At 45.2% G+C, this 23,444-nt stretch overlaps 1 protein-coding gene across 6 annotated transcripts in view; it reads left to right on the forward strand.

Annotated features, from left to right (window-relative positions):
- PAICS (phosphoribosylaminoimidazole carboxylase and phosphoribosylaminoimidazolesuccinocarboxamide synthase) overlaps nucleotides 1–10,753 on the forward strand; it is a 1,039,115-nt gene extending 1,028,362 nt beyond the window's left edge. For all 6 annotated transcript variants that reach the window (XM_044062488.1, XM_044062489.1, XM_044062490.1 and 3 more), the window contains one exon: nucleotides 10,505–10,753. In XM_044062488.1, coding sequence (XP_043918423.1) covers nucleotides 10,505–10,671 — 167 coding nt within the window. In that variant the 3' untranslated portion in view covers nucleotides 10,672–10,753. The remainder of the gene's footprint in view (nucleotides 1–10,504) is intronic.
- Nucleotides 10,754–23,444: the final 12,691 nt, after the last annotated feature.

The raw sequence follows: 23,444 nt of genomic DNA on the forward strand, positions 1-23,444 counted from the left end.
TTCATGTTTTTGTGTGCAGAAGAAGCAGGGATAAGCATTTCTCCCTGACCAAGCTAACAGTGCTGCAGCCTCCCTGGATACCACCTTTTTATTTAAAGCCTTTACAGTGAATTGTGGTGAGCTTTACATGTGACCTTCTTTAATTTTAACTATGCTGATGCTATGCCTAGGGCAGCAAGTTTGGATGCATATCTATACAGAATGATTTTGCTTAAGCTTTCTTCTAAGGAAGAGTCTAGGTGGATCACTTAGGATCTCCATTCTTGGGATAGGGTTCTCTTTGACTGGTGTCCCAAGACTTGGTTACAAACTTGGTTACAAAATTTCCAAGGAGAGGCAAGTGCCTACCGCCATGAAAGTGCTTTTATGGCCCATCCCATCCCCTGCATTTTAAAGAATAGAGGATTCAACATCACATCTTATTGGCTCTCTAGCTGTACTGTTTACTGGACTGCAGTTTCTTTTGGAATAGTGACCCGAGTCGTGACTATTACGGATCACATGTGAACAGTGGCTGTTTTTGGAGTTTGGCACTACTTTGGGAAAGCTGTTTGCGATCATTGGGTTTAATATGCGATTATGGGCAGGCGGTGCATCTGCTAACCTCATGATACAGATAGACTTGACTGTGACCTAGAAAGCTTGGAATTGAAGATGTTGGCAGGATCCTGACATGCTGCATGACTTTTGCTTTCACAAAAAAAAAAAAGACCTAGCAGGCAACAGTTGGGCAAAGATTTTTGCACCCATCAAGTTGTGCGTTAAAGATGTACAGGGGGTTGTCTAAGGAGCAGCATTATGGGAATATGCAGAGACATTAACATCTTTGAAGGGAAGAGTCTAGAGATCACTCTGGCTGCCTGGAATGATGGCTTTTCCTGTGCTCTTCCTCTCACTGCTGCTGCATGTTGTATAATACAGGCAAGTCTGTGATGTCCAGAGATCCTAACAGTAGGGTAATGTGGAGGTGCAGATAGCCCAGTGATGGTAGGGAGCAAATGGGTACCAGTTAGACTGAAGAGGAATGATAAAAATGCCTAAAATGTTCACTTGAAAATTGTTATAACCTTTTTGAGTTAAGGGGTGATGATTTTGTTGTAGCAGGTATCGGAATTGTGTGTTTGTATGTTAGGCTAATGACCACCAGTGTTTTTACATGCCTAGCTCTGCTTCCCAAGCCTGTTTTGTTAAGAGTTCCTTTGACACCTGTATTGTGATGGTATGTTAATAGAGGTATCTAAAGGTTATGTGGGAGAGTTATGTTGGGATTTCATTAACTTACTGTCGAGGTCTGTCCATCAGACATGGGCCAGACTGAGGTTAAATTGTGATTTCTCATCCATTGGCCAGGGTTTCTTTTGAACAGGATCAGGAATGAACTCTGCTCCACTTAGATGGGGAGCTTATTCCATGATTTGGGGATCCTTTTCCTTCAAGAGGTGTCTGTTCCTCCAGCAGGTTCTGTTTGTTGCAGAAAATTTCAGGTCCTTGGATCTAGTCTTTCCTGGTAGTGGTTGTCTTGTGGATGGGCAAGAGTTCTGTCAGAGCTAGATCTAAGGATGCCTTGTATGCTAGGAATAGATCACCTCTTGGTGAACTTTAGGAGACGTGTGTACGACAGTATTCATACCCTGGAGACACTGTGAAAAGCCTTTGAGGGTGTTCCAACTTGACAAGTGCCTGTCTAGGTACATGCAAAGGGGGCATTTTATTCAATGGGTCTGATAAGGACTGAGTAGTGGTGGTGGTACTTCCTTGGACCTGAATGCCATACCCTTATGAGTTGATCACCAGAATGATTTTCTTACTGTCTTGGCAACATGTTGGTCAAATGACAGATTACTGTTTACATATGTTCCCAGGTCCATAACCATCAGGTAAACTTAATGGTGTTTTGTCATTGAAATAATTAGCTTGGGTGGATGTTTTCCCAAAGGGCACCATATTGCATTTCTTTGCATAGAGTTTTAATCTTTGGCTTTCACACCAGTCATTAGTTTGTGGTAAGCCCCCTTGTATATTGGTGTCGTGGGTGGAGTCTGATAGCTCTCGGTTTAGTTATCTGTGAACTTAATGAGCCAGAAACCTTTGACGTTAGCCTTAACTTCTGAGAAGTGAATGCCAAACAGAAGCAGGCCCACCGTGTAGTTTGGATACTTGGGGAGATTTGTTTGCTGTCATTAGATTTAATATGTGATCGTGGGCAGACATTTCTGAGAGCTCTCAAATCCTCCATTGAAAGTCACCCTGTGACCAAGCTGTTTGCAGAAAGCTCTAGGGGAAGACCCACAAAGGGACAGTAGAGACTGGACTTTCAGGATTGGGTCAGGTGTTCTACACTTTCTTCCTGGTTCCTAAGGATGTAGGAGACTTTAATCCCATCTGACCCCTTATGTTCAAATATCTGGTGTATCAAAGGATGAGAGTGACTCACCTGTTGCAGTAGGGCTATAATGATGTCACTAAACCCCTTTGGCAAGCTGGTGCTATGCACATGAGGTTAGTTTATTTTGTTATAGGTCTTCCCCACTTTGAGTATGGAGTGCTGCAGTTTGTCTTTTCCTGTGCATCTGGAGTGCTTACTGAGGTATACTTGTGGAGGCAATAGAAGAACCCCTGTCTGGATGAATGCCTCCTTGTAACTGTCCTAGGACTCTCTAGGCGTTTCCCTGGGTTGGTGCTGCCATGGTTGCAGGCTCCAGGAGTTTCCATCCTATCAAGTGTTTGCTGAGTTTGAGTATCACCTTCAGAGCAGTTTTGGGAGCGGACTCTTCACCATCAGTCATTACTTTCTGCAGTGTGCACCTGAAAGCTTATTATTTTGACAGCCTTGGTGACATTGTTGAAATGTCCAGGCTCAAGCCCTTTTCTGCTCTGAGTGTAATGGTGGTCACTATTTCATAGTGCTTTTCTGGCATCTATTCTAGTGTCAGAACTGCTATTGTCAAGCCCTATAGTAGCAGACAAACTCATCCCCTGCCTTTGGCCATGCTTCAGAAGTGTACCCATAAAAGAGGGTGCTGCATAAACCATCTAGTGATTCAGGTAGTGTGACTGGTTATGGAGATTCAGGATGGGGAGATTAGAATGAGTCTCAAACCATCCTTGTAGTGAGTTTGTGTAACCTAAACGTGTTGGATGGCATATGCTCATAGTTCCTGACCAGTAAAGCAGTGTGGCTGGCAGAACACTGGCAAGAGGTCACACATCAGGAGGCTAGTGCAATTCCATACTCCCCAAGACATTTAGCGTCCCTTGGAGCTGAGGATTTGTTTTGTTTCGTCAGTGTCTTTAGTAGTGTAGTACCATGGGGATGGATTCTCCTTTACAGTGTTGGAAAGAGTAGTACAACAGTCTGCTGCTTGTAGCAGGGCAGGGGGATTAAACAAGAGTTTTCTCTCTCGTGTACTTTTCCGCTCATCCTGTTTCTGAACCCAATTGCATAATTTAAGGAAGAAAAATCATTCTTACCTGTTGAGTGTAGTTCAAGCTTTTTGGTTCCTGGTGGTGCAGGAAACAGTCCTGGTACAAGCCAAAGGAGGTCATCTTCAGTAGTAATGATAGACAACTCCTTCTCGGGACATTGCTTTTGCTTCCTTTCTCATCACTTCTGTTGTCCGGTTTCAGTAATCTCCACCCCCACCCCTAGGTCGTCTTATACTTGTGTGCATTCTTCTAGTCAGATGCTGTCCATTTTGCTGGAGATAGTGGTATATGCCATTTCTGTTGATTAGCAAGCAGGTCAGTCTGGATATATTTCAAACACCTGTATAATTGTGGTCTCACTTGTTCTAGGATTAGGTTATGACCTTGAGAAAGGCATAACTATGGTTTAACATTGGCTGACCACCTGCAGCTCATCTCATCATTGACCACTTCTCCCCCTTTGGAACTCTAGTTTCAAAATTAGCAGACTCCATGACCCTTCTCAATATTGTAGGTTTGACACTGCTTCTGATAACTCTGGAGGATGCTGATGTTGGCAGGTCTTGCATCTGGCCAGATCTTTAAGCTTCAGACCATTATTTTTAGGAAACTTTTAATTGGTCTTTGTATCAAGTGTCCCTCATGCCTTACCCATGCTTTCTCAGTGCAGTGTCAGAATTGCCCTTTTTGTTTTTTACAGGACAAAAACCTAGTAAAGTCTCTCCACAAATTGGAAGCCTCAACAGTTAGAGCTTGTGATTGCACAAGCTTTACAGATTAGAACAGGTGTTTTATTTAATTCTGCTAAGGAAAGGATTTGGTAGTAGCTAACTAAACATTTCCAAGTGCCTTATTACTTTTTGTCACCAGGAAGTATACCATCCCTTGAAATATGGTGTTGATAAAGGCCACCTTGCACAGGTATTGATGTATCCAATGCTTGCATCAGCAGTATCCATTGTGGAACTTTGTGTAGCAATCACTCTAGTTTGCCCCTTCAAGCATTGCTTGGACATAGATTTTGGAATAAATCTTCATTTGATACTTTCTGTTAAAGGAATCTGCCTGGCCAGCTGCCATTTTATGGACCTGCCTCTGATCTTGTAGTAATTGGAGTTCTTGTACTGCGTGGGATATTTGCCAGTGGTATACTTGTAGAGGAGCACTAGCAGGTTCAGATGTGCAAGAATGCAAGTGTACGTCTGGTGGCTAATTTGATATAGTGAGTACACTGAAGACATCTCTGAAATATAAAGTATACCATGTGAATGTGCCTTGTCAGATGTTCCTCGTGTTTCAGTGTTGCAGTCATCACACTTGGGTTATCTGCCTGCAGGTAGCCCTCAGTCGGCCCGAATACCAGAGACTTGGTATTTCTGCGTCTGTTGCCGTTGCTCCAGGACTGAAGTCAGGTCATCAGGGGTATAAAAACAGGCAGCCGATGCCATTACATCAGTCTTCCTTGCAGAGGAACCCAAAGCAGTTTGCACGAGTGCCGGTTGGCCGCTACCTGAGTTTTCATTTCTGGGTTGAATCATCCTGAAGTATTCTAAAGCTAAGTACCCCATTGGGGATCCTTTTTCTTGCTCTAACCAATGTCAGAAAAAGTTAACAATTGTCTCCCCTGTGGAAAGCAAATGCCACACCAATATTTCTATTCTTACTGCGTCACCTGTTAAGGCCCAGACCACGACATACCTCGCTGTCAGTTTTGTGCTTTTTTCAACGCCCGAACAGTTCGTCGGGCCCTTATTGTCTCTAAATACTTTTCGATCTCCGTATTCCAATATGGCTTTGGTAAACCATCTGACTACCGATCTTCCAAAAAAAGTAAGGATAAAGACAGACCACACAGGTTCCAAAATTGTCTATGCTTCCGTTAAGCTAGTCGCCAGTTCGCTGGTACTCTGAGGTGCTTTTGTAGCCCGATACCCACTTTGATGGATTCGCAGGCCGCTACAGAGACCCCTTTGGAGTCTGGTATACTGCGAGACTCTCTGACTACGGAACCTGCTGATGTCTCTACCTTGGATAGGTCCCGGAGCTGCTGTGCAGGCACTGGCTTCTGAGGAAGTTCTTCACACTACCAATATACAGATATTCGACTCAAACCGACTTTTTGCATCTTCAGTTCTAAAACTACAGAGTTTCTAAGGGCAAGAGTATGAGCTACACCTAAAATCCAATGACCCAAACTCAAGCACCTGCTTCCTTGCCACAACAAATGCTTAAAATGTCAGAAGACCTGATTATGCTGATTAGGGGAAGTCAGCCTTCTGCTAAGAGAGACCTTTCCCCAGCAGCTGTAACGGACCAAGAATCCGACGAGACTGAGGTTTCTGAATATGAAGACATGTCTTTATCTGCTTATGAGGATTCAGATGCAGATGAATCCATTCCCTCTGCTTCCCCTCCAGAGGATTTTTCTTTTGGTGAAACCCTACATACTTTAAGAGAGCATTTCTACTGGGAATGCCAAGACTATCCTTGGTCCAAAAAGACTCAGAATTTCTAATTTGCCACAACATGGACCTTTAGCTATACCTCCAGTTGTGGATGATGTTTTTTATGGAATCCAGCCTAACTACTGATACTTTACCCCCTGCTCCAAGGAAAAAAGACAGGTAGTACAGAGTCCCTGACTCTCATTTTCTTTTCAAAAATCCTACTGCTGACCCAGAGGTCATTTCCCAGGGCCTAAAGGTATAAAATCAACTACAGTTAAGAATCAGGTTCCTGTTGGAACATCGAATTTTTAATTTTTCAAATCACTAAAGGTTGACCTTTAACTGAACAATTGAAACTTTGAACTCTTCAAAATAAACTTAAAAAAAAATGGTAAAGGGTATTGGCAAGGGGGCAAGCCCTGCTGCACCCCCCCACACTAAAATATACCAACTCTGAGATCGCGCTACAGTGTAGGAAAGGGAAATCTTCCCTTTCCGCACCGTAGTGCATTAAAGTGCGATCTCAGAGTTAGTATATTTAAGTAGTGGGGGGGGGTGCAGGGGGGCTTGCCTGCCCCCTGTTTTAACCCGTCGGGGTACGTTTCCTTTCTTTTTATTTATTTTTTAATTTCAAAGTTACGGAACTTCGATCATATGGTGTCGACCATATGATATTCGAAGTTCCGTAATTTCGATTTTGTAATAGGTAACCAAATCCCACCCCTTCGGACAGGGATTCCCAAGCTTTAGACAGATGGGGTAAAAAAGTATACACCTCTGCAACTCTCGGCATTAGGGCATTAAATTGCCAGTTTCACATGCTGAAATACCAGCAACATGTTATGGAACTTGAGCAAAAATTGGCTACCTTTACAGACCTGTGCAGAAAATAAAGAATTAAAAGAGCTTATGCATTCAGCAAGCCAAGTCAACAAGCATACTTTTTAATGTGGTTTTGATGCCCTAGAAGCATCTTGCAGGGCAGCAGTCACTGGTTCTTTACTGAGTAGCCATGCTTGGTTTAAGGAGCAGACCTTGCCAGACCATGTCAAATCAAAATTACTAGACGCCCCTTTAAACAAGGACAGTCTGACACCAAAGCAGAAGAGGTTTTAAAAAAGATGGAAGAAAATGCTAAATCTATGCAGACAGTCAAAGATTTCTTGCAAGTGCAGCTTTCTAGATTCAGTAGGCATTGGTCCTTTCCAGCCCCCACAAGGACATTTCAAACTAGTCCCAGGGGTAAACAGACCCCCAGACTTCAGTCTCAGGGTATGCAGAGATCTAAGCAATGGAGTGCCTCCACTTCAAAAACAGAGTGCTAAGCCACCATCTTATGGAAAGAATTCACAATGACTTTCTATTCCACTCCTGATCTCTGCCCAACTGCTTGTGCCCCTAGGAGGAAAACTTACCCATCATGCAAAAAAACTGGACCTCCATCACCAAAGACAGATGGCTCCTCAACATTGTATCCCAGGGTTACAAATTTTACTTCCACTCACTGCCACCGCAAAAGGGTTTCCAGACGTTCCTCCAAACCAGTGGGCAGAGGCACAGAGCAAAAGTTCGACCCCTGCTCTCCATAAGGGCAATTCATCCTGTTCTGGCAGAACAGATAGGTCGAGTTCTACTCCAGACTTTTCCTGGTACCCAGAAAAGACAGCACCTGGCGGCCAATCCTAGATATTTCCACTCTAAACACCTTCCTGGTGGTACCAAAATTCAAAATGCTCACCCTTCAGCATCTTCTTTCTGTGCTGTCAAAAGATGCCTGGTTATCCACCCTAGACCTAAAAGAAGCCTATCTGCACATCCCTATCAGGGACTCCTGCAGGAAATACCTACGTTTCAGGGCAGGATATATGCATCATCAGTTCTCTGCACTTCCCTTTGGCTTATCCACTACTCCCAGAGTATTTACAAAATGCTTGGCTCCAGCCATTGCTTATTGCAGACCTAGAAAAATTCAAATTTACCCATACTTGGATGATTGCATGATTCAGGCAGACAGGAGCTGCTGCTACAGCACCTGACACTTGTAAAAAAAAAACCTTTTTAACCTCCCTGGGGTACACTATCAATGAAAATTTACTCCAGAAAAACAAATAGGCTACTTTGCTCAAATGGTCACCAGAACCCAGCTATCCGCAAGGAAAATCCTCCAGGCCTAGGGTTCATGGCCTCTTGCAGCCTACTAATTCCATATGCCAGACTGCATATGAGGAAACTTAAGTGGTACTTAAAAAGTCTTTGGTGCCAACATTCTCAGGACCTGGAAACCATCATACCTTGTCTAAGGACAGAGTGTATTTGGTGGGCAGCAGCATGCAACCACAACAAGGGACTTCCCTTTACTCAACCCCATGCCACCCAGACACATCAGACTATGCCTGGGGGGCACACCTGGACAACAAGTGCATACAGGGCCACTGGAGCCCAAGTCAAACTCCTCTGCACATCAACCAAAGAGATGCTAGCTGTTCAGCATGCTCTGACCACGTTCAGGTCCCTACTCTCACCAGGACCCCTGTTAATAAAAACAGACACCACAGTTGTGGTACATCAACAAGCAGGGGGGAACCCATTCTGCAGGCTAACCATGGCCCTGTGGAATACGGCCTTGTACATGCAGATTCATCTGCAAGCTCAATTCCTGCCAGGCAAACAAAACTCTGCGGCAGACTTGAGCAGAAATCTAGACCGACACGAGTGGCAATTAGACCCCACCACCTTCAGTATTCTAATCCAGAAATGGGGGGTCCCCAGAAGTGGATCTCTGTCCCCCCTGCAATCACCAGCTCAGCAAATTCTGCACCAGGACACCTCACAGCAGGGCCTGGAAAAGTGGATGCCCTATCCTTCCAGTGGGAAGACCTCTAAATCTATGCATTGACTGCCCTTCTCTGACTCTTCTCTCAAGAAAATTACTCAAGATAGGATAGGACAGACCAAGGACAATCCTGATTGTCCCAGACTGGCCACGCCAGCACTGGTACCCACTACTGTGCAGCCTGTCACCGGTACCACCCTGGCACCTACCCCAGATCCCAACCCTCCTCACTCAGCAAGGGGGACAGATCTTGCATCCTCAACTGCAAACCATGAATCTTGCAGCCTGGCTTATTCCAATTCTCCCCCATTGACCAGCCTAAGCAAGCAGGTGCTGGATGTCATTCTTGAAGCCAGAAGACCCAGTACAAGGATATCCTATGCCAAGTGGAAAAGGTATTACTTCTGGACTCTGTCTAAAGGAGAGGACACAGCACTGCCCTCCTTACCTCTAATCCTGGATTACCTAGCAGACCTACTCTACAGGGGCCTATCCTTATCCTCCATTAAGATCTATGCCTCTGCCATTTTGGCTCATTACATCACTGATCCTCTTTTCTCTCACCCTTTTATCAAACCATTCCCGAGAAGGGCAAACAACTTAAAGCCACCAAGGAGAGCACCCACCCCTGCTTGGGACCTTAACTTTGTACTGGAAAAGCTCACACTACCCCCCCCCCCCCACACACACACACACACACCCATTTGTGCCTGCAACGTCAGTAGAGTTAAAATTCCTCTTGGAAAACAGCCTTGCTTCTGGCCATCACTTCAGCTAGAAAGAGTGTCTGAGCTCCAAGCACTTATGGCTGTGGAAACCCTTCATTATTTTCCGTGCTGACAGGGTTTCCCTCAGGACTAACCCTTCCTTTATGCCTGAAGTTGTGTCCAGTGTGACTTTCAACCAATCTGTCCATTTGCCTTCTTTAATCGTCAAAGTAAAGGGGAAAGGATCCTACACTCCTTGAACGTGCACAGACAGCTCAGATTCTACATTGATGGGACTAAGCCCTTCAGGAAATCTGACTAGTTACTAGTCAGCTTTGCACCAGGGGCAGAGGGCAAGGCCATTTCAGAACAATTTCCAAATGGATAGCACACCGCATCCATTTCTTCTACAAGCACCGTGGGAAACCAACCTCTCAGGGGGTCAGAACACATTCCAATAGGGCAACTTCTACCTCTGCAGCATTCCTCAGGGGAGTTCCTACCAGAGACATCCTGGAATTATAGCGTAGACTTCCTTCATTGTTTTGATTTCTTGGCAGGAAAGTGCTTGGCCAAGTATTTAAAGGCAAGCCGTTGGATGCATGAGGTAGTTTCTCCTAATGAGGTAGATGAGGTCATAATGTAGTCTGGCAGTTGTCAGTCCCCCCAGTAGTGCATGAGCTTTAGAGAAAAATAGCTGAAATTAAGAAAGGAAGGAAAGATATCCCAGTCAGACCCAACATTGATGGTGGTCTTTCAGGTAAACCTTGATAAAGCAGAAAATAAGCAAGGGACTTTAGAAAATTGTGGGGTTAGTCTTTGTGCTGATAGGATTTTCATATTTATGTATGTGAAGCAGCAGTTGGTTCACAGTTAAAATTCCAAGATGCGGTTTCTTTTGTATTGTAAAAAAAAAAAAAAAAAGGTTTATAAAAATGCATTTTATTTATAATGGAAATGAGTGCTAGGATCTTTCTTTGCTGAACTAGTTCAATGTTTAGGAACAGACTTGTTCAGTAGTATTTTGACTGTTTTTGGCCATTGATTTTAACTGATGTTAGCTGGTATTACAACGTTTTAATATTTTTCAGGTCTTGGATGCTCAACAATACTTTCGCCTGAAGCTGCTGCTCAGTTTGCTGCTCAAATCTTTGGCATCACTGACCATTTAGTGTGGGCTAAACTGCGATCGAGTATGCTGAACACTTGGATTTCTTTGAAGCAAGCAGACAAGAAACTTCAAGAGTGTTGCTTATGAGACTGCATTTTGTATAGTATTTTTCCATTCTGCTACAGACCGTGAATCATTCCAAATAAACTGTATTATGCATGTTGCTAAATTTGAAAATGTCTTTGTTGTGCCAAGTCAAACCACATAAATTTGTCTAAGCCAGGTGTGGTAGTCATTGCACTTCAAAACTAACTTGGGAATTTATTCATTGCACCTTTTTTATTCTCCACTTGGTAGAATATATGTTGGTGTGGATAGAAAGATGTTTTTGGTAGTATGATTACCACCCCATCAGAAGAATTTGGAAGCAATATCCAAGGTAAGAGAATCTGCAGGATGCATATGGAGTTGTGTGGCTATTGAATTCTTTGGGAAGGGGTCTCGTGAGGGTTTTACTACTGGAAAGACTTCACCAGCACAACAGCAATGTTGGCAGCAAAGGCCGAAATTGAGACCTAAAATAACCGATGTTCTTAGTGTTTCACTGTTGCAGGCCTCGCATATGGGTTATTCGGCTTCCGGTAGCCCTCAGTCTGCCCGAATACCAGAGTCCTTGGTATATGACGTTGGCTGCTGCTGGTTCTAAAACTGATGTCAGAACATCCGGTATAAAGGGAGGCAGCCGACGCCATTTAAAAACCAACCATCTCCAAATGGATTGCTCATTGTATTCACTTTTGTTACCTGCAGCATGGGAAGGTTCCTCCTCAGGGTATTAGGACCCATCTACTAGAGTAGCCTCTACCTTTGCAGCCTTTCTGAGAGGTGTGCCTACTAAGGACATTTTAGAAGCAGCTACTTGGTCTTCTGTCCATACTTTGCAAAGTATTACAATCTGCCTTTGTTTTCTAATTCTAGGGCTGGTTTTGCCTCTGCAGTTTTTCAGGGCCTTCTTACCAACCCTTAATCATTGATCCTTCCTCCACCCTTTGTCTTTTTCCTGGGCTTTGGGAATCAATCCATATGTGAGGACTGCAACAGTGAAATACGAAGAACATAATACAGTTGTGTACACTTACCATAAATGTAGATGTTAATGCGCGCGTTTTAACCCGAATAAGCAGATTCTAGTCAGTCTAAGCATGTGTGCGTGTTACCCGCTGTGAGCGTGTTTTCGCTTGTATGCGCGTCGCTCCCCCCTGAGGAAACAAAGGAAAAAAGAAAGCAGAAAAAATAGGAAGCTAGCAGGGAATACTGGCAGAGCTAGCAGGTGAAAACAATCAGAAGCAGGCAATTACACGGGCAGAACAGTAGCCCAGCACTTAAAAAAAACTCTGCAAACAGTGCAGTATGTTTCTCTCAAGAGACACCAACACAGGAGTAAGCTATTAGAAGTGATAACTGAAAAAGCTTCACTCAGACCAAAAATGCTAGGGGCTGCCATAGCTGTTATAAGGAGACATATTCAACATGCTGAGGGTGGTGACTATGCAAATGCTGCTGGATAACCCACAGTGAGGAGACTGAGAAGAGTGTACAGGCCCAGGGTCACCTACCAGCGGTTACATGAGCTGGAGATAGTGGAGCGCTATAGAGTGGGCAGAGACCTCCTACACCAAACTGTTGAGCTGTGCAGGCCACGCCTCACACACAGAACCAATAGAGGGGAACTCATCCCAGTGGAAACCAAGGTATGTGTTGGCCTAAATACTAGCAACAGGTACCTTCCAGAGACCAACTTGTGATATGATGGGGGATATCACAGGCATCAGCATCCAGATTACTGCACCAGTTCCTGGATGCCATGTCAGCACGTCTGTGATTATATTTCCCCAATTCCCGTGAGGTATTGGCCAGCAATGTGAGTCTCTTCCAGCAAATAGCGGAATACCCTGAGGTAGTGGGTGCAATAGACTGCACGCATATACACATCAAAGCACCAGCTGGTGAGCGGGGTAGGGCCTACATTAACCGCAAGGGCTTCCCCTCCATCAACTGCCAGATTGTGTGTGATGCCCAGGGCATAATAATGAATGTGTGCTGGCTGCCCTGGAAGCTATCATGATTCCCATATCTGGCATTTGAAGCAGCTGTACCAAACATTTGCCAATGGGGACATCCCACATGGTCACTTAGTGGGGGATGCTGGCTACGCACTGGAGCAGTGGCTGATGACACCCATCAGAAATGCACACACACCTGAACAAGAACGCCATAATGAGGCACACGCACAGACACGAAATGCAATCGAGTGTGTGTTTGGGTTGCTCAAGTCACGGTTCCGGTGCCTGGACACATCTGGTGGAGCCTTGCAGTACTCACCAACTACATGTACCCAAATTGTCATGGTATGTGCTATGCTACATAATATGATTCTGTGAAAACAGCTGCAGCAGTACCAGTATAGGGCTGGGCCAAACAGCCCCCCACCATTGCCAAGGCCATCACAGGCAGAGCCGTGACTGAGGAGGAACAACCTGAACCTGCCCCAGTAGGCAGAAGGAGGCGTGCCCAGTATGCCTTGGCAAAGAGGCAACGCATAGCACATACACTGGCTCAGTAGGAACCCTGGAAGTGATGCCTCTCTCTGACTCACACATATAGTAAAAGGGATGCCTAAGTTGACACAACCTGCTTTCAAACATGTACAGGGAGTGTAGTATGTGCATCCAACATAGACAGCCTGCAGCACCACCTGAGGCATGATTGCCATGTGTTAAGCAATGTAACACCATGTAGTATATGCAAACTTGATGACCCTGACTAACATCCTACCCTCACCAAGCATGATGCCACAATATGAAGACAAGATGATCAATTACAATAATTGGCTTAAGTATTGCTCTTAGTCAAAGGGGATCCAATGCCTGTCAGCCTGGAATGACATGCTGTGCAAGACACTATGCTCCACCCGCTAGGGATGGCTTGCACCTATCACCCCTGGCCTTTTGGATACTGGCAAAGGCTGTTGTCACCCCCATAGTGCCTTGAATAGGTAAGGCTCAAAACACAAACCCACCTCCATAGGTATCACAAGGGATAAGAACCTAGAAGTAATGCTACCCAATGCCAGAAGTCTAAACTGCAAGATGCGTGCAGTCCAAACTCTCCTCAGCATGGAGAATGTTGATATCTGTTCTGTAACTGAAACCTGGTTCAAGGCTCACAAGAGCACCCTAACAGTACCAGGTTACACCTCATACCATGCTTTACAGCCCCAAAAACATGGAACAAACTACAAAAGGAGGGTGACTATCAATAATTGTCAAGGATAACCACACCCCCAGGTTGGTGCCACAGCAAGAAGCAGCATGGACTATCCACAGGGAAGTAACAGTGGCTAAAACTGCCTCCCAGTTAGTAGCCTGCTACAGACCACCCTCCTAACTCCAGGAACCGCACTTGGCCTACTTGAGAACACATGAAAATATTAAGGTCTCTCCAAACAACATTATATTGTGCGACTGAAAATACTCAAACATAGACTGTGAGGATTATTCTAGCTCCCACACCCTAGGCCAAAGGTTCCTAGAATTCATAAACCAAAATGCTATGGAACAACTTACCACTCCCACAAGAGGGTTAAGCATACTGGATGTGATAATCAGCAACATGGGTACTCTATGCCCAAGAAGAGAAGTGTATCCCTCACTGGTAAGATCAGACCATAGAGTAATCTCACTGGATATTCACATCCTGACGCCAGTCCCTGGGCAGAAAACCACAGTGAAAAACATGTGTAAAGCAAATGTTGCACACCTCCAAACTGAGGTGGAATCCATTAAAGGCCTTGTGCCTGTGGAAAATATGGGCCAGACCTCAGAACCCTTTACAAATGCATTCTATGAACACATTCAGGAATGCATGGATTATGCAATCCCAAATAAAACCAAGACCCAATCCCATACACGCAGGCATCCAGCCTGGTGGACCCTAGCCATTACCAAACCATGCAAGAGAAGGAGGAAGCTACTACATGATGGAGCAAAACCCAAAAAGGAAGTAATCTCTGATCAGTATTATGGCAAAAAAATATGGCCACATATAAAATCCTCTAAGGCCAGCTACAAGATGTTGAATCTGGGAATCTTGAGGCAATGTTACAACTGCCTCATATACACAGACAACCCCCTCTTCCTCCCAACAAATACAAATATATGTTAGAGATGCAACTATATAACCAAACTGGAGGCTGAGCTCTCTCAACTCAGTACTGGCAAAACCAGTCAGGAGGAGAAGGTAACCACACGCACCACAAACCCAGTCTCACATAGACCTACCACATTTGCAAACTAAACACACAAAAACATACTCGGATGCTGTAATTAAAAATCTACCAAAACCACAGAGGCCTCCAAAGCAGGCACCCAAGCAACCACTACCTCAAAACATAGCACATGCAACACACAGTTCACAAAGTCAGTGTGCCAAACAGTCACAGCCCTTAAGGCCAAACAACATGCCTGATACACTTGTAATAGGTGACTCCATAGTCAGACACAGTGATGTCCCGCTCAGCAGACTGAACAAGGAAAAGGTTACAGTAAGCTGCCTGTTGGGCACTAGAATCTGCCACATAACACAAGCAACTCAGGTCACTCCAAAGCAAGTACAAATATGACTGTCATTGTCCATGCCGGTGTGAATGACCTGAGACGTACCTCCCTGGACTACATGAAGAGACAGAGGAGCTCTCTGATTATGTAGCCCAGGCCGGTATGACCCTGACCCTGAGCAGCATCTTACCCTCACCAAGAATGATGCCACAGTACAAAGACAAAATCAGCTTTAACAATTGGCTCAGTTACTGGTGTCATTCTAAGGGGATCCAATGTCTGTCTGCTTAGGATGACATGCTTGACTAGCCACGTTGCTTCGCAAGGGATGGCTTGCACCTGTCACCCCTGGGCTTCTGGATATTGGCCAAGGCTCTTGCCACCCCCATAGTGCCTGTTTTAGGCAAGGCTCAAAAGACAAACCCACCTCCCTAGAAAGCACAAGTGGAAAAAAGTAAGGATAACGCTGCTCTACGCCAGAAGTCTAAACCTAAAGATGCACGCTGTCGAGGCCCTCCGCAGTATGGAGAACATCAATGTCTATGCAGTGACTGAAACCTGGTTCAAGGCTCCTGAGAGCACTACAGCACTACCAGGTTATACCTCATATCAACTTGGACTGAACCACAAAAGGAGGGGGGGGTATCCATATTCATTAAAGATGTACACACCTCCAGGTTAGTGGCAACGCACGAAGCATCGGAGACCATCCATGTGCAACTAACCGTAGGCAAAACTGCCCTACAGTTTGTAGCATGCTACAGACCACCCTCTCAAACTCAGGAACCCCACTCAGCCTTCCTGAAGACACTGGAGAGTATGAATGTCTCTCCAAATACCATCATATTGGGAGACTTCAACTACCCAAACATAGACTGGGAGCATTACTCAAGCCCCAACACCCTAGGCCAAAGGTTCCTAGAATTCATAAACTCAAATGCGATGGAACAACTAGTCACCACTCCCACAAGAGGAGATAATATACTAGACCTGATCATCACAAACATGGGGACACAATGCTCCACACCGGAAGTATACCCCTCATTGGTGAGATCAGACCATAAGTTAATCTCACGAAATCCACATCCCGCCCCCACCCCTGCACAAAAGACCACAGTGAAGAATTTCTCAAAAGCCTACTTCACACAAGTCTGAAGTGGTATCCTTCAAGGCCCCTGGGCCAGTGGAAACCACAGCCCACACTGCTGAATCCTTTATAAATGCTTTCTACGGACACCTTCAAGATTGCATGGATCATGCAATCCCAAATAAAACCAAGACCCATTCCCCCAAAGGCAGGCGTCCTGTCTGGTGGACCCCAGCCATTAACAAACTTTACAACAGGAGGAAGCTACTACATAACAGAGCAAAATCCCTAAAAGGGAAGGCATCTCTGATCAGTCCTAGCAAAAAAATACGATCACTCATAAAATCATCGAAGGCCAACTTTGAGATAAAAATCGCAAAAGACACAAGACAATCACAAGGCCTTCTTTACCTATGTTAGAAACCTGGGTGAAAACTCGCAGATATGCTCAGAGTTGGTCCAAAACGAGACAAAATACACTGAACCCACAGACCTTGCCAACATTCTGGCAGACAGGTTCAGTGCAAATTCCCCCCCCCCCCAAAAGGAGAAATATCTATCCCAGCAGATTGTAGTCTCCCTAACATCTCAGATGCCTAGGTGAGAGCCGCCCTCTCCAAAGCTAAAAACACAGCATCAATGGGACCAGACAGTGTCCCGGGTTGCGTGCTACATTAACTCCAAGAGGAACTACACCCGCACATAAGACTGCTGTTTAATCACAGCCTTACTACAGGATACGTACCCAAAGAATGGCGTACAGCAACAGTGGTCCCACTCCACAAAGGATGTGCTTCTATGGACTCTGGAAATTACCGCCCCATAAGCTCAACAAGCCTGGTCTGCAAAGCTGTGGAGAGGATCATTATGGAACTCATAAACAAAGACATTGGGGACCTACAGACACTGTATCCTACCCAATTCGGCTTTGTCAAGGGCAGATCCTGCCTTTTGAACCTGGTTGACTTTTTTGAAACGGTTGCCAAGGCCATTGATGAGGGTAAGGCAGTTCAAACCGCCTACCCTGATCTTGCAAAAGCCTTTGACACAATACCCCACTCAGGCATCATAGACAAGCTCACCATCTCAAATGTAAACCCATATGTCATAAGATGGGTTGCAAACTGGCTCAAGGACAGAACCCACAAGGTCAGAATTGCTGGAGCCATGTCCGACTCTAAGCCAGTCACAAGCGGTGTCCCACAGGGCTCTGTCCTGGGACCCCTCTTGTTCGGCATTTATTTTTCCGAGGTGCAAGCAAACATAGGAGGATTGTGGCTGACAAAGTTCGCAGAGGGCTGCAAACTGGGCGACATGATTGATACTCCAGCGGACACAAGCATCCTTCAGAAAGGCCTCATAGAAACAGATAACTGGTGCCAGAGCCATGGCCTTAAACTGAACGCCAAAAAATGTATAGTCATACCCTTTGGGAAAAACAAGGTACCCACAAATTACCACATAGGTGGTAATCCATTAAGTACGGAAGAAGTAATCTGGGACCTAGGGACCCAAGTTGACAGTAACCTCTCATTTGACACATTGCCAAGGTGGTTAGGAAGACCTTCTATATTGCCCACCTTATGAAAGGATTCACATCTAGATCAAGAGAGGTCATTGTGCCCCTATACTATCAGGCCCATAATTGAGTACAATGCCCCATTTGGGATGTACCTTAACAGACACCTGCAGCAGTTACAAAGACCCCAAAAGTACCTCACCAAGAGGATAAAGGGTCTCAAACATATGTCATATGCTGCCCGGCTGAAGAAACTCCAGCTCTATTGAGTCGCATACTGCCTACTCAGAGGCGATCTATGCCTGACGTACAGGGCCATGTCCAATCCGGAATTAATGGACATGCTCCACCTCAGAAAATCCAAATCCATCAGAGCCGCAAGAGATGTGAACCTCAACACAGAAATAAATAGGACGTGCTGGAGGGACAGATTCATAACCCAGAGGCTCCCTACACTCTAACAGAATCCCAGTCCATGTTGAGCAGAGCCCCTCACTGACTCTCTTCAAGAGAAATCTTGACGAGTGGATGGGAGATCGTAGGTTTACACCGGGGGTCATCTCTGCGTCACTACTAGACAGAGGCACAGTAAACTAAACCCTAAATGGGCATAATATTCTCATGCCAAGGGGTGGCGAAAGCCACACACACTCTGGCTAGGCTTATAAATGCCCTAGGGCAGATAGCCTAGTATGAACCTATGAACCAATGAAGATACAAATTGTACAGGACACTAAGGATAATCACAAGGCTTTCTTAACTGATGGTAGGAACCTTGGTGGGAATTCACAGATATGCTCAGAATTAGTCCAAAATTACAAACAACCCACACACATTGCCAACATCCAACCTGACAGGTTCAGTGCAAAATCCCCCCCCCCCACCACCACCAAATGCCCAAATATCTATCCCAGCAGAGTGCTGGCCCCCTGACATTGCAGATGCTCAGGCAACAGCCAGCGTCTCCAAAGCAAAACACAGAGCATCAATGGTACCAGATGGTGTCCTGGGCTGCATCCAACATGAACTACTGCTCAATCTCAGCCTTACCACAGGATATGTACCCAAAGAGCAGTGTACAGCAACAGTGGTCCCTCTCCACAAAGGTGGTGCCTGAATGGATACTGCAAACCATCTCCCCAGAATACTGACTAGCTTGGTCTGCAAAGCTGTGGAAAGGCTCATCATGGACCTCAGAAATAGATATTGGGGACCTACAGACACTGGACCCTACCCAGTGTGGCTTTCTTAAGGGCAGATCCTGCCCCTTAAACATGGTTGACTCATTTGAAACGGTCACCAAGGCCATTGAGGGGAATGTGGTCCACACAGCCTATCTGAACCTTGCAAAAGACTTCCATACAATACCCCGCTTGTTTATTCTAGATAAGCTCACCAGCTTAAATATAAACCCCTATGTCAGTAGATGGGTTGCAAACCAGCTCAAGGACAGAACTGACATGGTCAGAAATGCTGCAGCCATGTCAGACTCCAAACCAGCTGCAACTGGCATGCCACAAGGCTCGGTCCTGGGACCTCCCTTGTTTGGTATATATTTCCAAGAGGTACAGGCCAACATGGAAGGACTGTGTCTGAACAAGTTTGCAAATGACTACAAACTGGGCACCATATCTGACCCTCCAGCTGACACACGCATCCTACAAAAGGGCCTCATAGAAACAGACAACTGGTGCCAGAGCCATGTCATCAAGCTAAATGCAGAAAAGTGTGTATAGTCATCCCCTTTGGAAAAACAGTAAGTGCACACCAATTGCCACATAGGTGTTAACCCATTAAGTACTTTAGAAGTAATAAGACACCTGGGGAAACAAGTTGATAGAAATCTTGCATTTGATAACCATGTGGCCGTAGTGGTTAGAGAAACATATATACCCATCTAATCATGCAGGTATTCACATCGAGATCAGGGAAAGGTCATCGTGCCTCTTCAGTCATCCTGCATCAGGCACACAATTGAGTACAATGGCCCTTGTGGGATGTACCTTGGCAGACACCTCCAGCAACTGGAAAGACCCCAAAAGTACCTCACCAGGAGGATCAAAGGGCTCTAACAGATGCCATGTGTTGCCTGATTAAACAAACTGCAGCTCTACACACTGCCATACTGCTTGCCCAGAGGCGATCTCTGCCTGATGTATAAAGCCATGTCCAAGCTGGAATAAATGCACATGCTGCACCTTGTAAAATCTGAATGTCAGTGAGCTATGCACATGAGACCTGAGCCTCAGCACTGACATAAATAGGACATGCTGTAGTGATTGATCCATAACCCAGAAGCTCCCTCCACTCTTGAGTAAACTCCCAGTCCAGGTTAGCCAGAGTCCCTCATTGACTCTCTTCACGAGGAATCTTGAGTGAATGGGAGATGGTAGGTTTACCCTGGGTATCACTTATGCCACGGGTAGACAGAGGCACAGTATACTAACCTTGAAAAATGTCATGCCAAACTCCAGTTAAAATGCGTGTTGAAAGACAAACACACTCTGACTAGCATTAGAAATGGCCTAGGGTACATAGCCTAGTGTTTGTCAATGTCCACCCAAGTTGCGGAATACCCTGCTAATGTTGGACAAGCCTGGTTTAAGTAGGCCATAGCTGAACAAAATGGAACATGGTCATATTTGCACAACTGGCCCTTAACCAGTCTGGTGTGCTCAGTATGAAAACTTAAAGCAGTGATAGGACTGAAACCCAGGTTACTGTCCACCCCAGTGAAAGTACTGAACCAGTACACTATATGATATTAGTGTTTGGTCAGTGTGAAAGAATGTTGACAACTGTATGCAAACTATCCCATGGAAACCCTGCAGGCACAGCATAATCCCTGTTGGGTTCAGACACAAAGCAGTTAGGCAGTAAGAACACATGACTTCCAACACACAACTATAAATGTGAAATATTGTTGAAGTTCACACATCCAGAAATGTGGTGGACTTCAGATCTCAACATATGGAAAGGTCACACTGGGCATGCTTGCACGCTTTGATAAATGAGGCACATGTCAGGCAGCAAGCCATGGAAAGCCTGAACTGGGCATGCTCACACACTTAGGCCATGTCTCAGTGTAGCAGTTGGCCACACATCTGGCATTTGTATGTGTTAAGCCAGGAACCTCCCACAATACAGCAATCTGCCCAGTGCACACAGTTAAATGACAGACATAATATAGTGGATCCCTCTCATATTCAAACATCTTCCACAGATACACAAGTTGTTCATAGAAACAGGGAAAGCTATGGCAATAAATACCTGCAAACAGTTTATCAACAACAAATATTGTGCATCTGAAACTTAAACATATGGGTGTAGAGGTCAATACTAGGCCGTTTGCCCTAGGCAATACATAAGCTTAGCCAGAGTGTATTTGGCGTCTGCCTCCCCAGTACAGTAGGCTACTGTGCCACTGTAAAGTAGGTCACAGAAGGCACCGTTTAAGGCTAGTGTGCTGTGCCTCCGTCAAGCAGGGACACAGTGGAGATCCCAGGGGTTGAATTTGCAATGTCACATCCATGTGTCTGGAGTATGCTGGAAGAGGGTTGGCAAGGGGTTATGTCTAACATTAATTGGAATTCAATTCCACACTGAGGGGAGCCTTATCTGCAATGTCTGGACAGTTTCACTGTCAACACTTGCAAGTGATTATTTTGAGGGATTGAAGTGTCTTGCCAATACTGTTCAGAGATATCCTCCCTATGTGGGATATTGCTCTGTAATGTATTGGCTCCCTCCTTCTGTTGTACAACTTGTATATGGCTGGTGTAAACCAGACAGGTCTCCTGTTGTGGAGGAGTCTTGGTTTTATTTGGGATAGCATGATCAATGCAAACCTTCCAGATGCTCATAGAATGCATATGTCAAGGATTCTGCAGATTGGCCTGTATAATCCTCCAGCATGGGTCCTTTGAAGTATTCCACCCCAGTCTTCACAAGTGCAAAGTCTGCTTTTGATAAATACTTTGCAGTGATTTCCTTGCCTGGGGGTGGGGATGGGATATGGATGTCCAGGGAAAGTTGGTTATGGTCAGATATTAACAATGGTGGGTCTACCTGTGGTGTGGAACATAGAGTCCCCATGTTGGTAATGGTCAGGTCCAGTATGTATTCCCCCTTGTGGCTGTGGTGAGTGTTTCTGCCATAGCACATGGATGCACATTGTAGTGGCTGTAGGGTGGTGGTGTTGAGGCCTGAGTAGTTCCCCACTCAATATTCCTGTACCTGAAGTTAACCACTGTAATGGTGTATGTGAGCACCTTCATATCCTACACTGTTCCTAGGAAAGCCAAGTGTGGTTCTTGGATATGGGAGGGGTGGTCTGAACTGATTATGTTTGTTACAAGTCCTGTGGTCACGAAGCATGGTATAAAACATAACCTGGTAGTGCTAATGTGCATATGTGACCCTGAAGTAGACGTCTGTTAATGCATATATATATATATATGCTATCCCCCATACTGAGGGATAGTAATAGATGTACATGCCTCTTTCTAAATAATGTCAGCACCCTATAAATACTGCAGGAGAAGAAGACACCCAGTAATTCGAATAGCGAGCTCCGCTAATGCGTCTCTCTCGTGTCCTAACCTAGGTAGGAGTTTGAATCCTGCAAATGCTCAGTGTGTGTGTGTGTGGGGGGGGCTGGGTGTGTGCAATTCTCTTTGAAAGAAATGGCCCTTTTGGCAACTGGAATAACACACTACATGATGTACATTCCTCTGTAAACACTGATGATGTCAGCACCCTACAGGTATAGCAGGGGAAGGGAAACCTCCCAGTAATTCGAATAGCATGCTCCGCTAATGTGTTGTCTCGTGTCATAACAGTTAGGTAGGGGTTTGAATCCTACAAATGCCATATGTGTTTTTGTCACACAGTTTGTCAATGTGTGGTGGGTGTTGCTTTTATTGTATGACATAACAGTAATTTCAATGCACACATGAGGTATGTGTGCGCCACATAGAGATATGTACCTGTGACCTTAAATAGTTCCCATGTGTGAAGCCTGCCTCATGTGAATACATGGAATTTGCTTTACACAACATTTTCACTGTGGTTTTCTGTGCAGGGGCTGCGGTTGGTATGTGAATATACAGTGAGATTACTCCATGGTGTCATCTTAACAGTGAGGGATACACGTCTGGTCTGGAGCATAGAGTCCACATGTTGTTGATGATCAGGTGCAGTATGTTTTCCCCTCTTGTGGGAGTGGTAACAAGTTGTTCCATAGCATTTGAGTTTGAATTCTAGGAATCTTTTGCCTAGGGTGTTGGAGCTACAGTAATGGACCCAGTCTGTGTGGGTAGTTGAAGTTGCCCAATATAATGGTGTTTGGCGACACCTTCATATATTCATGTGTTCTTAAGTAGGCCAAGTGGGTTTCCTGGGTTTAGGAGGGTGGTTTGTAGCAGGCTAGGAACTGGAAGGCAGTTTTACCCACTGTTAGTTGCACGTGGATAGTCTGTGATGCTTCATGTTGTGGCAACAACCTGGGGGTGTGGGTATCCTTGACATTTATTGAGACTCCCCCTCCTTTCATAGTGAGTTCCATGTTTTGGGGCTGTCAAGCATGGTATGAGGTGTAACCTGGTAGTGCTAGGTTGCTCTTGGGAGCCTTGAACCTGTTTTCTGTTAACTGCACAGATATCAACATTCTCCATGCTGAGTAGTTTGGACTGCATGC

Source organism: Protopterus annectens, chromosome 2.part1 (assembly GCF_019279795.1).
Source record: "Protopterus annectens isolate FY-2018-M chromosome 2.part1, PAN1.0, whole genome shotgun sequence".
Classification (NCBI taxonomy): domain Eukaryota; kingdom Metazoa; phylum Chordata; order Ceratodontiformes; family Protopteridae; genus Protopterus; species Protopterus annectens.